Genomic DNA, 13,728 nt, shown 5'->3' with positions numbered 1-13,728 from the left:
GGTCATTGATTGGTTCAGACCGTCACATGTGGCGACAGTCTCTGAAAAATCATATTTACCCCGCTTCCAAATTTTTGGTCGCTCCGTCGGCCGTCGTGCTTACAATAAGCGCTCGCAACGGAGTCAATTGTTTTGTTTTGGAACAGCGTCGCGGGCACTATTAGTGCAGCCTTAGGAGGATATTACTGTGACAAACCCCACATACATTGCAAATGCATTCCATAATTACTTTGTGGGGTGTGCTAGCTTATTAGTGAAACGCAACCCAAACCACAAACCTGAACCTCACTCTGTGAGTACACCTATAGCCCCACCCTCTCCCAACACTGCTCACAATTTCCAATTTGTCCCAGTATCCGAACAGATTACACAAGCGCTCCTCAAATTAAAACTAAGCAGCCAATGTGGACTTGACTTACTGCAATCTAAGTTCCTAAGACTTGGTGGCCCAGCCATTACCATATCAATTGCTTCCATGGTCAACTCTATCCTGTCTGCAGGCCATATCCCTAAGACCTGGAAAACTGCCTGAGTTGTCCCAATCTTCAAAAGTGGGGACAAAAACAGTCTCAAACTATAGGCCAATCTCTCTTCTCCCAATACTATCCAAAGTCATGGAAAATGTGTTCACTCCCAATTAAGCGATTATTATACCAAGACCAATTTCCCTAGCCAATTCCAATCTGGCTTTCGCCCCAAATACTCCACGGTAACTACCCTGTTAAAAGTTTGCAATGAAATCCAGTGTGGAATGGAACGGGGACAACTCACTGGTGCAATATTCCTAGATTTTGCAAAGGCTGTTGATCATGTTATCTTGCTTAACAAACTCCATAAAGCTCATGTTTTATACTGGTTTCATTCCTACCTATCGGGTAGATCCCAACATGTGTCCATCTCAGGCTCTAACTCCAATCCCCTGGATATCACCTGTGGTGTCCCGCAAGGCTCTGTTCTGGGTCCCCTACTCTTCTCAGTGTTCATCACTTCCTTGTATTGAGGCTTGTAAAGGAGCCTCAATACACATGTATGCAGATGACACAATCTTCTATGCACACAGCCATAGCCTCTCCGACCTTGAGCACATAGTTCAATCTGAGTTTTTGAGACTTGAAAATTGGATTTACCAAAACAAACTGTTTTTAAACACTGTAAAGACTATAACATAGGTATCTGGGACCAAGGCTAAATTTCTAAAGCTTCCAATGACTGAGCTCCAGATCAGAACCAACACTAACACCACCCTAACTCCTGTTACTAGTTTTAAATACTTGGGCATATGGTTTGACTTCCATTTAACATTCGGGATGCACATTGATACTCTGACATCCAAAACCTATGCCAAACTAGGTGTACTTTACAGGAACAAATCCTCCCTAAGTGCTGGTCATAAAACGTATCGCACAGCAGATGCTAATACCAATTATCAACTATGGAGACATAGTATATGGCTCAACACCCCAAACCCACCAGAGCAAACTTGACACCCTCTACAATTCAATGTGCCGTTTTGTTCTCAAATGCAACTACAACACACATCACTGCGAAATGCTCAAAGAACTAGATTGGTCATCACTTATGCTCAAAGAACTAGATTGGTCATCACTTGAGTCTAGGCGCAAAGTTCATCTTTCCAGTCTTGCCTTCAAAAACTTTCTGGGCAAGCTACCCGTCTATCTGAACAATCTCCTCACCCATACCACATGCAGCACTTATCTATTTTATTTATTTATAAAATATTTTACCAGGAAGTAATACATTGAGAGTTACCTCTCTTTTTCAAGTATGTCCTGGGCACAGAGTTAAGACAAATAATACATCTGAGATTTGACTCCAAAATAATGTTCATGGTCCCAAGGTTCAACAAAGTATCCGGCTGCTCCTCCTTCTCTTACCACGCACCCTAAAACTGGACCAATCTACCGGATACTCTCACAGCCGCCACCAGTCCAAATTCTTTCAAAATTAAAGCGGTCTCACATTTTAATCTGGTCTGTAACTGTTACATACGCCTATAATATATATTATCTCTTACTGTGCATGCCTTGTATATAATGTATACCCTGTTCACTTATGTAACTGTATTTGTAACCATGTATTATTTGTCATCTTAACTCTATGCCCAGGACAACGAAAAACGAGAGGTAACTCTCAACGTATTACTTCCTGGTAAAACATTTTATTAATAAATTCCCGTCTTATTTTTTTAACTTTATTATTGGAGTGCTGGCAACCCTGTTTAGTTTTACTGTATATCAAAAGTTTTAGAAAACCTACATAATCCTTGTATACATGTGCTATCGTCTGGTAATGGGTGGACCTTTGTGATACCCAGGTTCAGAGGCGTGGTATAATAAACCAATCAAAATCATTGGATTACCGCCTCTGACAACCAATTATCCAATGGCAACATGCCACTATCTCCCTATGAGGGCTCATGCCTGTAATATGTGCTACAGTTGGCAATTGTTATACCTTTTCTTTGGACACTGTTGAGATGCAGGACTTTGCACTTCTATGAGGCCAAGTAGATGTTATGGTGCCCACATTGTTGATGACCCAATCTATAGAAGAAGCCTACTCCGGTTTCACCGGCAGCAAGAAAACGAAGGCATCCTGTCATTACTTGGAGATGGAGAAAACTGTTGGGAAGGAGAATCTGGCATCAGAAGAAGCAAAAAACAACGGTCAAACTGCTAGATCCTGATATCCAACACCTGCCGTGGGATGACCTGTGAATGGATGAGCCTGCTGTCTAAAACTTGTTTTAGCCCCATTGTGACACAATACTGTAGCAGTGAAGAGCTTACAGGGACAGTGTATTCACTCCATTGTTTCTTTGGTTTTGTGACCTTCCTCTATCTCTTACCCAACAACTGTAGACATTGTTTAGGGAGTCCTGCCAATAACCACCATTTGCACTGACCATGTAGTCTTCATTTTAAGTGCTTCAAATGAATGTGTATTGCAGGAGCCCACATTAACTCACCAATTTCAGTTCCCTGATCCCCTGGGGAGCCAACATCTGACTAATGTTCACTTTGTGGCTTCCACCACCCACTACTATATCAATGATATCTGTATACAGTCAATCCTTGCATGCAATGACATGGTCCCCATCAGATCTTTATGTGGCCTGTGTAAGAGTGGACATACCTATTTTCTTTTCATCTCACTCACATGTTTTCTGCCCCGCTTTACCCTAGCTTCAAAGGATGTCGTTTGTGCAACAAATTAGCAGATCGAACATATTTGGAGGAGCATTGAAAGTACTTTGGCTGTTACTTGGCAACCATGATGTTTCTTATACTAATGAATCTTAAGGATACTGCAATTTTGCAATTTCTCATGGGGAATGAGTCGAATGTGGGGCTCTATGTTGTCGCTCTTAGCATTACAGTAAGAAGATGTAATGCTCTTCAACCACTGGCTTTGTCCCTATCTTGGTGCCGTTTGCTTTATATTTTTGGCATTCTCGTGTCATTTAATTGTGTTCTGCTTCAAGGCATAAAACTGACGAGGTATATTACTGTATGTACATCTACTAGAATGTTGTTCTTCATTCATGGAAGAGTTATTATATATATATATATATATATATAAAATAATATTATTTATATATATACACTGTACGTTCCGATATATATATATCGGAACGTACAGTGTATGAGGACTTGAAAATCCAAAAAGGTAAAATGGTTTCTTAGGCTAAGGCTGAGTCCATGGTGACTCAGCCCGTGCGGAGGCGCGCTGAAGCTGAGGGAAAGTGGGTGCTTTCCCTGGCCTTGGTTAGCGCGCCGTCCGGGGGCGTGTCGGGGGCGGGCCAGTGACGTCACGGAGCTGGTTCGCCCTCATTGGGCGAACCGCTCACGTGACTGGCCCTGCGCTCCCGTGAGCTGCGCGAATTTAAAATTTTCCTAAGACCTACGCTTCCGCGCGCTTGCGGAAGCGTAGGCGAGCCCCTTCTAAAGCCGCTCTCATTGCGGCTGCAGGGGCTCACTGGTAAGTGAGAGCGCGCCTCAGCACGGGTCAGCGCTTATGCCCGAGGCCTTTGTCCCTGCTGGCGCTGAGCACACTCGCTTAGAGTGCTCCAATCATAAGCGCCGGGTGTCCGGCTTGTACGCGCGTGCGGGGGATGGGTGGGGGGGGCATTGCGGGTAGTTCAGCGAGCAGGTAAGTATAGATTATTTGTTTTGCTAAGCACCTATCGCGCCTGAGCGTGTGTGCACGCGTGCCGCGGGCACCGCGTGAGCGGGGACTTACATATATCTATATATGTAAGTCTCCTCCGCAAGCGTCGCCCGCTCAGCCCGATCAGCGCTAGCGGGGACTTAGCCTTAGCCAGCGATTATACTTCATGCGATGGCGCACGGGACAAATATAAATTGCAGGATCCCTTAGAGGCCGCACCTAGAGCGCGCACGATGGCGCAACCGCGTTTTGAAAAGACAAATGTGTATTTTCAAGCGACGGCCGCCTCACGTGAGCGACTCAGCAAATCACGGCGAAACAGCCTTGTGACGTCATAGCCACGCCTCTCCATCGCCTGAAATAGTAAGTGCAGAAATCGCTTGAGCGATAGGCGCATGCAACGCCATGCACGCACGCACTATAATCCTTACCCTTTTTAGTTTCTTTGCCTTTTATTGTGACTTCTCACCTTGTATTCATATCAAAGGAAAATTATACCATTCATGTTTTATATATATATATATATATATATATATATATATATAACATGAATATATGGTGTATGGCATGAATGATAATGGTATATATATATATATATATATATATATATATATATATATATATATATATATATATATATATAATAATATAATGATATATATAATATAATATATATATATTCCCAAAATGGTTTCAATTTCATATAAGTTTAAAATGACAGTCTTCCCCATTATCCTGAAGGATCACTTGCATTAGGCCGCGCTTATAGTGCACGCAACGGGACGGATGACGTCACCCATCGCCGTCGCCACACGCTAAAGTTGTATTTCGCTTTGCAGCGACGTCGCAAGCGACCTGGCCATTGATTGGTTCAGAGGCTGTCAAATGTGGGACAGCCTCCGAAAATGGAAATTTGACCGGCTTCAAAATTTCGCGTCGCTCCGTCGCGTTGCACTTACTATAAGCGCACGCAACGGCGGCAATACATTTGTTTTGCCGCGCCGTCGCCGGCAATATAAGCGCAGCCTTACTAGTCAAATCATATAGTAATTGTTCTTGATTTTTATAATCTAGTTTTCATTCTTGCCTGTGTATTCCTTCACTGACATCAACTGTAAATGTAAGTTAAAAAAATTAAATTAAAAAAAGACTGACATTAGCAAATGCAGAAAATACTTGAATATATCTCTGCAGTTCTCTAAATGCCAACTACCATTACAAGTTAACATTCATTTGTTGAATGCAATTTAAACAATCGCTGAAACGGTTTAGTGAGGTGGATTTAAATGCACCTCTCACAGATTGTAATTCACAGGCGATGACAACACTTCTCGGCCTTGGTGGCTCCCAGCTCTCGCTAAGCCATTGCCCGAATCAGTTGCCATGGAAACTCCGGCAGATTGAAGTTCAAAGGCTGAATGGATGGCTTCTTTTTGTTATTGTGCCCAAGTAAATGGGGGGGAAATCTGTGCATTCTCTAATAAAAGTGTATTTGTGACTCGCTCTGGGTGCCCTTCACGCTCACCTTTCATTTTATTCTTGTATCTGTCTTGCAGGCCACCCAGCTGGGAGTGTATAAAGCCTTTGTGGATAACTATAAGTGCGCGTTGGAGACGGCAGAGAAGTGCAGCCAGTGTAATGTCCAGTTTCATAAAATCTCTGAGGTAAGGTGGGGATATCTTGGGATAGGGTTTTGTATTTAAAGATCGGTCTCTTTCATCTAGCCCTGGGGTTTAGCTACATTATCCCTCCTGCTAGTGGAGGGGTTAACCCTTGGGGTGGCCAACTCCAGCCCTCAAGGGCCACCTACAGGTCAGGTTTTAAAGATATCCCTGATTCCGCACAGGTGGCTCAATCAAGTAGCTCAGTCTAAGATTAAGCCACAGATTGAGCCACCTGTGCTGAAGCAGGGATATCCTTAAAACCTGACCTGTTGGTGGTTCTTGAGGGCTGGCATTGGCCACCCCCCTGGGTGAAGGCAACTGCTACAGCAGATATCTGCAAAGTTTACGTAGAATCCATAGTGATTTCCGAGCGTGTGCATCTGCCCTCTCTGCTATTCTGTGCCCCTGTAATTGGCGATTGTAGCTTTTTGATGCCATATCATCTTCAATGTTTTTATTTTCCTGATACTTTGTTTTAAACCCTTTGGCTGCGTCCATAGAAGCACCGATAGCGCTGAGCAGTGCGGACGCTCCGCGATGAGCCCTATCATCTTCAATGAGGATGTCTTCAGAAGGGGCTTCCGCGCTGAAGCGCTGGGATTTTCAGCCGACAGATGAAATTGTTCCCGAGCGCGCTGTCGGCTGAAACACCCAATCAGAGCGAAGAAGCGTGATAACACCGGCGCTTCACGGGCTATTGGCCCAGTGACGTCAGTGCCCCGCCTCCGATCGCGCACGCTGGCTCGCCTGCTAGTCCATGTAATCGCACCTGATTGAGCAAGCGAGCCTCAGTGTCAGCGTGGAGGAGCGCTGTCGGTGCTTCTATGGACGCAGCCTTTCTTGTGGGAGGAATGGGATTTGCAGGCCCATGTGGCATTGAAGAAAAGATCCCTTCTTACTAATTGCTGTGGGCCGGCACAATTGAACACCACACAACATAGTTGAAACAGGCTGTGCCACGTTCTAGAAGTAGGGGCTCCTTTGATGTAAGCCGAAGGAGTGTTTAAGTTGTAATGGAAGTAGATACTCATCATCAATTTGTATTCTCACTAAAAGTTTTTAGGTGTTCGCCTTCTTTGCCCTACCCTGCAGTTTAATCTAGTGAGAAAATGGCCAAAAAAGCTGTAGAGAAAGATGGATACCCATTCATCTATCCTAATGTGCCTCCCACTTTAATAAGATCCTGACAAGGAAGGGTCAATTCCATCCTCGGTGGAAAGGATTTGCAAGATGTTGCAAGCCTTGGGTTATCTAGGATGTTAAGGAGAAATGAAGGTCACTTAGTGTATGGCTCAGATGTCTGGGTGAGACTGGATGTATAATCACATTGCTGTCCTGCAGTGTTTCATGGTTTCAGAAGTCAGTCTACTGTTTCTGACTATGGTGTCAGCATATTCTGGTGGCATAGCTCATGGGCTGATCTGCGACACACCATAACGAAGATGATAGGTGTTGCTGGGAGATAAAGATCCCAATACAAACCTGTTTAGATTTAGCCTCCATATCTGGAGCCTCCCTCCGACATCACAACCCTAATAAGTATAATGTATTTTTGAGTTGCACTCTCGGCATGCTATGAAGCCAATAAATCTCGGTCTCAAGTCTTGCAGTCTGATTTTTGGGTGGTTGGGTATGTTTCTATAAATATTTAGCAACTCATGCTTTCCCACTTCAGAGGCCAGTGTTTTAGACCCCATGATGACTATGCACAGTCCTTGTTTTCTTCTGAAAAGTGGTCTCTTGCAGGATCTGAAGGTGAAAGCGCCTAAGGAATCAAAGGACCATCCAACGTCTGTTACTATGGAAGGTACTGTCCCCGTCCCGAATATTATACCCGGTCTTTGCCCTGCAATTTTTGCTATTTGTGTCTTCCTTTTCCACCCTCTCTTCTCCACATTCTTTCTCCCCTGACCTCTTATTATCTCATGTGTTTCTAAAATGTGCACATCTGCTATTGGGCTGAGCCAGCCTGGGCTTTTGCATGAAAAATATGTTTTCTCAAGGTCACATCTTCAACTACTGACAAGGTCATCTCATTAGCATTGGATAATAGCGCACTGATTAGTAATAATAACAACTGTAATGCCTCATTTGGTGTAAGATTTAACCCATTTTGCTGCCAGTCTTGCCAGAACCGCTTGGCCGTACTGGCAGTGGGAGGGTCAATGATGAACACTGGCATTCTTTCTTATTCCCTTACTTCTTGCTTTTATTTTTGTACCCCTTGCTCTTCCTTCTTTTTTTTTATTTTCTATTACTTGCAATGCATGCTTTTATTACAGCAATTATTTGAGCCACTTTTTACATACTCAGATTTTGCCTCTCTCAGTCTCCCTCTAAACCTTTCTTATATTTTTGCTTAAGGCATTGATCTAGTTTCTTCTATAATGATCTTGCAACCTTGCTGTCTTTTATTTTTTTCCCCCCTTCAGTGCATCTATTATTGATTTTAGTACTGTGGAGACAAAGCTTTCGTTGCTGTGGTTAGAGAGAAAGAGGGAAGGAAAAAAAAATCCTCGTTTGCTAAACTCCTCTTTAAAATGCGAATGATGTCCACCTTGCACACTCCTCCGAGCCTCGCTCCACCCTCTTCTCCTGCTCATCCCTCCCCCATTGCATGGTGTGTGTATGTGTAAGCCTTCATGTAGGTGACTGCTGTTGTGCTGAAGCCAGCAGATTGGTTTCTGCCGGCTGGTGATGGGGAGTGGGACGAGACATGGCTGGAAGCTGGGGAGATGGAAATTTTGTTGATCCTCCGACTTTGCTGTAATTGCACCTATGGTAAAGCAGTTCCGTTCTTTGGCATGTTGTAGGCGTGCATGTGTGTCTCTTAGCACTGTCCGGTCTCTTAATAATCCCAACTGTTTAGTATTCTGCATTTGCTATTTGAGTTTCAGAACCCAATAATGGAAGTGGTCCTCTGCACATTGTGTTTTTGTTTCCCCTCACGGCTATGGGGTTTGGCTTTCTTGATGCATAGTCCAGGGAAACTTGTGCTTGATTTACTGCTTGTGGCTTGGGGGAGAGCAAAGCTTTAGTTCAGGGCAATGCTTTGCAGGTCCTATTACTAGAGGGATTAAACTGAATATGTTATATGCTTCTAATTATTATATGTGATAAACATATGTAATGCTTGTCCCTGTTGATTGTTGGCTCCACTGAGCGAGGATCTCGTAACCCATACCATCAGTATTTTACAATTTGCTACTACAGTATATTGATATGTTACTTACATGTCACTGTTCATTTTCCATTGTATTGCTCCCTAGGAATTTGTTGCTTGTAGATACATGTTCATAATAATAATACATGTATCCTCTCTCCTTGTAGCGGAGGCACAGTGTGTAGAAGAATAGACTTCTCAGTGTCTTTTATACATTTTCAACCATGGGTCTCAAAAAGTGCCCCTGACAAGGGACTTGTATAGGATGGAGCTGGAATCATTGTTTGGCATTTTTGGCATGTGCATGAGGTGCTTGTGTTGGTGTTTTAATAAGTAGCATTGTTATTAAGGCTACCCTGTGGCGAGGGGCGTTTCTAACAGTGCAACTCAGATTTCCAAGCAGACATGTATAGGACACCGTACATGTCTGAAACGCACGGAGCAGTGGGGAGGGTCAGACACTGCAAAGAGAAGCATTCAGGTCACTGGCTGAACAATAGGCAGAGAAAGGGGACTGTTTGCCATGGTTACTGAGCCAATGGGATGTGACCCTGGAATGCTCACTTGCATGTATGATGCTGTGTGACCTTGGGCAGGTCAATTCCTCTCCATGTGCCTTGGGTAACAAAGTGTCATTTTTATTTCAGCATTTCATGCTAAAAAGGGAGCAGGGGGAGCTGGGACTATAGGGAATTGTTATCACCCTGAATAGAAAATAATAATGCACTGTTAATACTGTAATACTTTGACCCCCAATACTCAGAACGTGCAGCCACTCAATGCTTGTAGGAACTAAACTAATGGTGGAGAAAAATCATACACCCTGGCCAGGTCTGCCATATTTACTTTGGATGGTACTTGACTTCACTGCCTGCAGTAACAAACAGCACAGGCCCTATATTAATGTGTTCTCCGTAGTTTTTTTTTTTTTTTAGTTGGGCTTAAAATGCATTCAAATCAGGAAGTGGAGACCATTAAATTTAGATATGGAAAAACTTTAGCCATGTCTTTTGGCTTCTTTTCTTAGCAGAGAGCTGGGATTGTGAAGCCATTCTCTGTATTGCATGAGGTGCTTGCATTGACGGTGCCTATGGTTGTCTTCCCTGTAACGGAGAGCGTTTCCACAATGGAGATGTGATTTCCAAGCAGATTTCCAAGCAGGGCAAGGTGCACGGCTGGATTGCTCCTCACGGCAATCTAATAGAAAAGTGAATCCTTTTAGTGAAGCGCCGACAAACTTCTGCTCCGGTGTTGGTTTTACAGGTTTTCTGCAACAATCAAACAGAGTTTATTGCTGTAGCCTCATTGGGAACTATTAAGGGGAAAAAAAATCAGCTTTGGATACGAGGCATCAAACCAACAATAACAACAGCAGCCTTATAACAGATCGTATAAGGCTGTAGTACTGTATATCTGTGCTGAGTACAGTGTTTGCCACCAGCACTTTATAATGGCTCTATGTGCATGGTTATCATAGACCGAGCCCGACTCCGTAAGTAAATGGAATCAGATTGGCAGGACACAACTGGCTAGTCCTTTAACAAGAAATGATGATCCAGCTGTTAGGTGCTGAGTTTGTGAGAAATGAAGCCAGGCACTCCTAGAGGACAAGGAGGGACACAGATTATTGGAAAGAGCTCATTTGTCCCGTAATGGGTGACCAATCTGATTATACTATAGTATGTAGACCTTGCTCAGCAACCACTGTTTTAACCCCTGTAGAACTGGGGCTTGTGTCTCTTTCTGAGCAATCTCCCTTGTCAAAGTCTGTGTGAATGCTATCTGTATTTCAGGTCATTGTAATACAGAATTGTTACAGCTTTAGACCACTGCTTTTGATGCCCTACAGCTCCCCTAACCAGTGTATGCGAATATATTCCTTAGTGTTTCATGTAAAAACATTGAACAAAAATACAATGTATTAAATGTTATCATTTAAAAAAAGTACAGTAGACAAAATGTAAATGTAGCTTATTTGTAATATGGCTCATCCGTGGCAAAATGTGGAGAACCATATTGCATTGCAAAGTTTGAAAAATGATTCCACATTGTTTGCTTACTTATTGGTTTGGTGAAGTCTACTTGCCTCATTTGCAGATGGGATAAACACCTATCTAAAATTCAACTTGTGATATGCTGTATCGTTTGGTAGGAAATACCAAAATACTGACACAGAAACCGCTGTCTAAAAATGTTATTGCAAACATGTGAAAATCCCATTGGCCCCTTAGTTAGCAGCTACACTTGGAAGAGAGAAAGTTATTGTTGGAAATATTTTGTGGGGAAATGGAAAATTACCAATGTCTGCACTTGTGTGTGTAGTTTCAGAAAATATATACTTTGGTGGGCAATTTTTAATGCTACGTGGGTGTTTTTGTCTTGCCAAGGATGTCAAGATCTGAAGTTAGTGTAAATTTGTAGGAAAAAATATCAAGAACAATGTTTTCAACAGATTCCCAGTAGAATTGTTTTGGGGTTAACTATGTTACCGATGTCTACATAACTTGTGGTGTGTACGTTCACAACATATATACTTCCGTTGGGGTATTTCTATGCTAGAAGATAGTTTTGCCTTGCTAATGATGGCGTGTTCTTTTTGCGTTCATGAGCGTGATTTGGATGGCGTGATCTCGCGTTACACCAAAGTTTTGTTAATTGTTAATTAACTCAAAGGCAGGATCATTACAATGCTCCAGAAAACACTGGTGCAATTATTGGGTCATCCTTGGGGGTTCCAGAGGCAAGACAAGGCCATCCGTTACCTGCGAGAAACAAAAGACAATACTGCTTTAATGTCGTATCTCTAGTTTCCCTACTACTATTGTACATGTTTTGCTGTAAAGCATGTGGCCACACTATGCATGAAGACTGCGATTGTATTGCTGCTCAGAAACCCCGGGATATTGGCTTTTCCTGGATCGCTGATGTGCTGTGTGTTCATGTTTTCCTTTTTTCGGAGTGTCTGTGACGTCGGACGCCTTCACGCTCTTCAGAGCAACAGACATTGCAGACACAAAGATAACCGTGATGCTAAGGGGAAGTGGCTTGCACAGTGGAACAAAAATCTCATTGTGTTGGAGTTTGTGGCAAAAAATAGAAGCAGAAACTCTGTGCGGCGAGTAGTAATAATAATAAAAAGGAATTTACTGTGTTATTAAAGCACTCTATTTACATGTCTTTCTTCTTAACCTTTCAGAGCACCCTTGCTTTTTTTTTGATTCTCCATTCAGTTATTAGAGCAACACTTCAATGGTTAATTCATGGGGGGTTTTCAGGACAAAATTAGTTTGCAGACACATTGTCTTAAAGCAGCAGTCCAAGCTGGTGTTTAAAAAAAAAAAAACGAATACAAAAATTCCCCTTTAATATATACATCAATACAATCCACACGATGATAAGTAATTAGCTAAGTTGCCGATTGATCTGTTCTCCTGCGATCGATCAGCGAAGATTTGTTTATTTTATTTCTTTATTTATTTCTTTATTATTTGGCTCAGGGATTCACATTAAATGGCTGCAGAGGAGTATTGACTCAGTATATGTGACTTGGTAAATGGTTGCTATAGAAACAAAAAAGGCTTGTTAGATTATAATCTTATACTATATTAGTGAAAGCACTGTATGTTTGCCTGCCTGCCTGCATGCATGCATGCCTGCCTGGATGTCCGGTGTCCCTAGGGGAAATCTCATTGGTCCCTTGGCCCGCCCCCGCACACCTCTCATTGGCCTGAGGCGGAGTGACGGGCCAAAGGACACACAGGGACACACACACACACAGGGACACACACACACACAGGGACACACACACACACACACACAGGGACACACACACACACACACACACACACACACACGGGGCTCACAGTGTTAGCAGCACCCGCGCGCACCTCCTCCTCTCCCCGTGTCTCCCGCGCTTTCACACCGACCCCCCCCCCCTCCCCCGGCGCCGCTACAGTCAGCGGGACACACACACACACTATTATTAGCCCTTCAGCGCCCCCCCCCCCAGTATCAGCGGCCGTGCGAGACCCCCCCTCTATATCTCCCATCTCTCCCCCCCCACACATATACATGCCCCCCCCTCCCCGGCGGGGGAACAGCCAGTGGCCAGGCAGGCTGCCTCGCGGCGCCGAGTGCCCAAGATGGTGGCGCCCGGGACACAGCGGGGGAGCGGCCACAACACGCTGCCTCCCGCCTCAGATCCACGTGGGACCTGCCGGATGGGTGAGTGAGCGGCCTTCACCTCCCCTCCACCCCCCCCTCCACCCCCCCTTCACCTCCCCTCCACCCCCCCTCCCCTCCAGTGTCAGTGTCTCCCCGATACCCCCCCCCCCCCCGGCGCCGCTACAGTCAGCGGGGGAGCGAGCGAGCGCCCGGGACACAGCGGGAGAGCGGCCACAACACGCTGCCTCCCGCCTCAGATCCACGTGGGACCTGCCGGACGGGTGAGTGAGCGGCCTTCACCTCCCCTCACCCACACCTCACCCCCCATCACCTCCCCTCACCCCCTTTCACCTCCCCTCACTCCACTTCTCCCTTCCACCCCCCTTCACCTCCCCATTTACCACCCCCCCTTCACCTCCCCTCCATCCCCCCATTCACCACCTCCCCTCCACCCCCCCCCCTTCACCTCCCCTCCACCCCCCCCCCCTTCACCTCCCCTCCACCCCCCCCTTCACCTCCCTTCCACCCCCCCTTCACCTCCCTACC

General features: G+C 44.7%; 1 protein-coding gene across 5 annotated transcripts in view; it reads left to right on the top strand.

The window, feature by feature from the left end:
• ABR (ABR activator of RhoGEF and GTPase) overlaps positions 1-13,728 on the top strand; it is a 229,914-nt gene that overhangs the window by 89,886 nt on the left and 126,300 nt on the right. For 4 of the 5 annotated variants that reach the window (XM_075594180.1, XM_075594183.1, XM_075594181.1 and 1 more), the window contains 2 exons: positions 5,748-5,855; positions 7,602-7,662. In XM_075594180.1, the coding sequence (XP_075450295.1) occupies positions 5,748-5,855; positions 7,602-7,662 (169 nt within the window). Of the gene's footprint in view, positions 1-5,747; positions 5,856-7,601; positions 7,663-8,476; positions 8,637-13,728 lie in introns of those variants that run through there. The other variant, XM_075594184.1, reaches the window with a different exon arrangement.

Source organism: Ascaphus truei, chromosome 3 (genome assembly GCF_040206685.1).
Source record: "Ascaphus truei isolate aAscTru1 chromosome 3, aAscTru1.hap1, whole genome shotgun sequence".
Lineage (NCBI taxonomy): Eukaryota > Metazoa > Chordata > Amphibia > Anura > Ascaphidae > Ascaphus > Ascaphus truei.
Note: the sequence above shows the minus strand (reverse complement) of the source record. Positions and strands in the feature narration are given on the sequence as shown.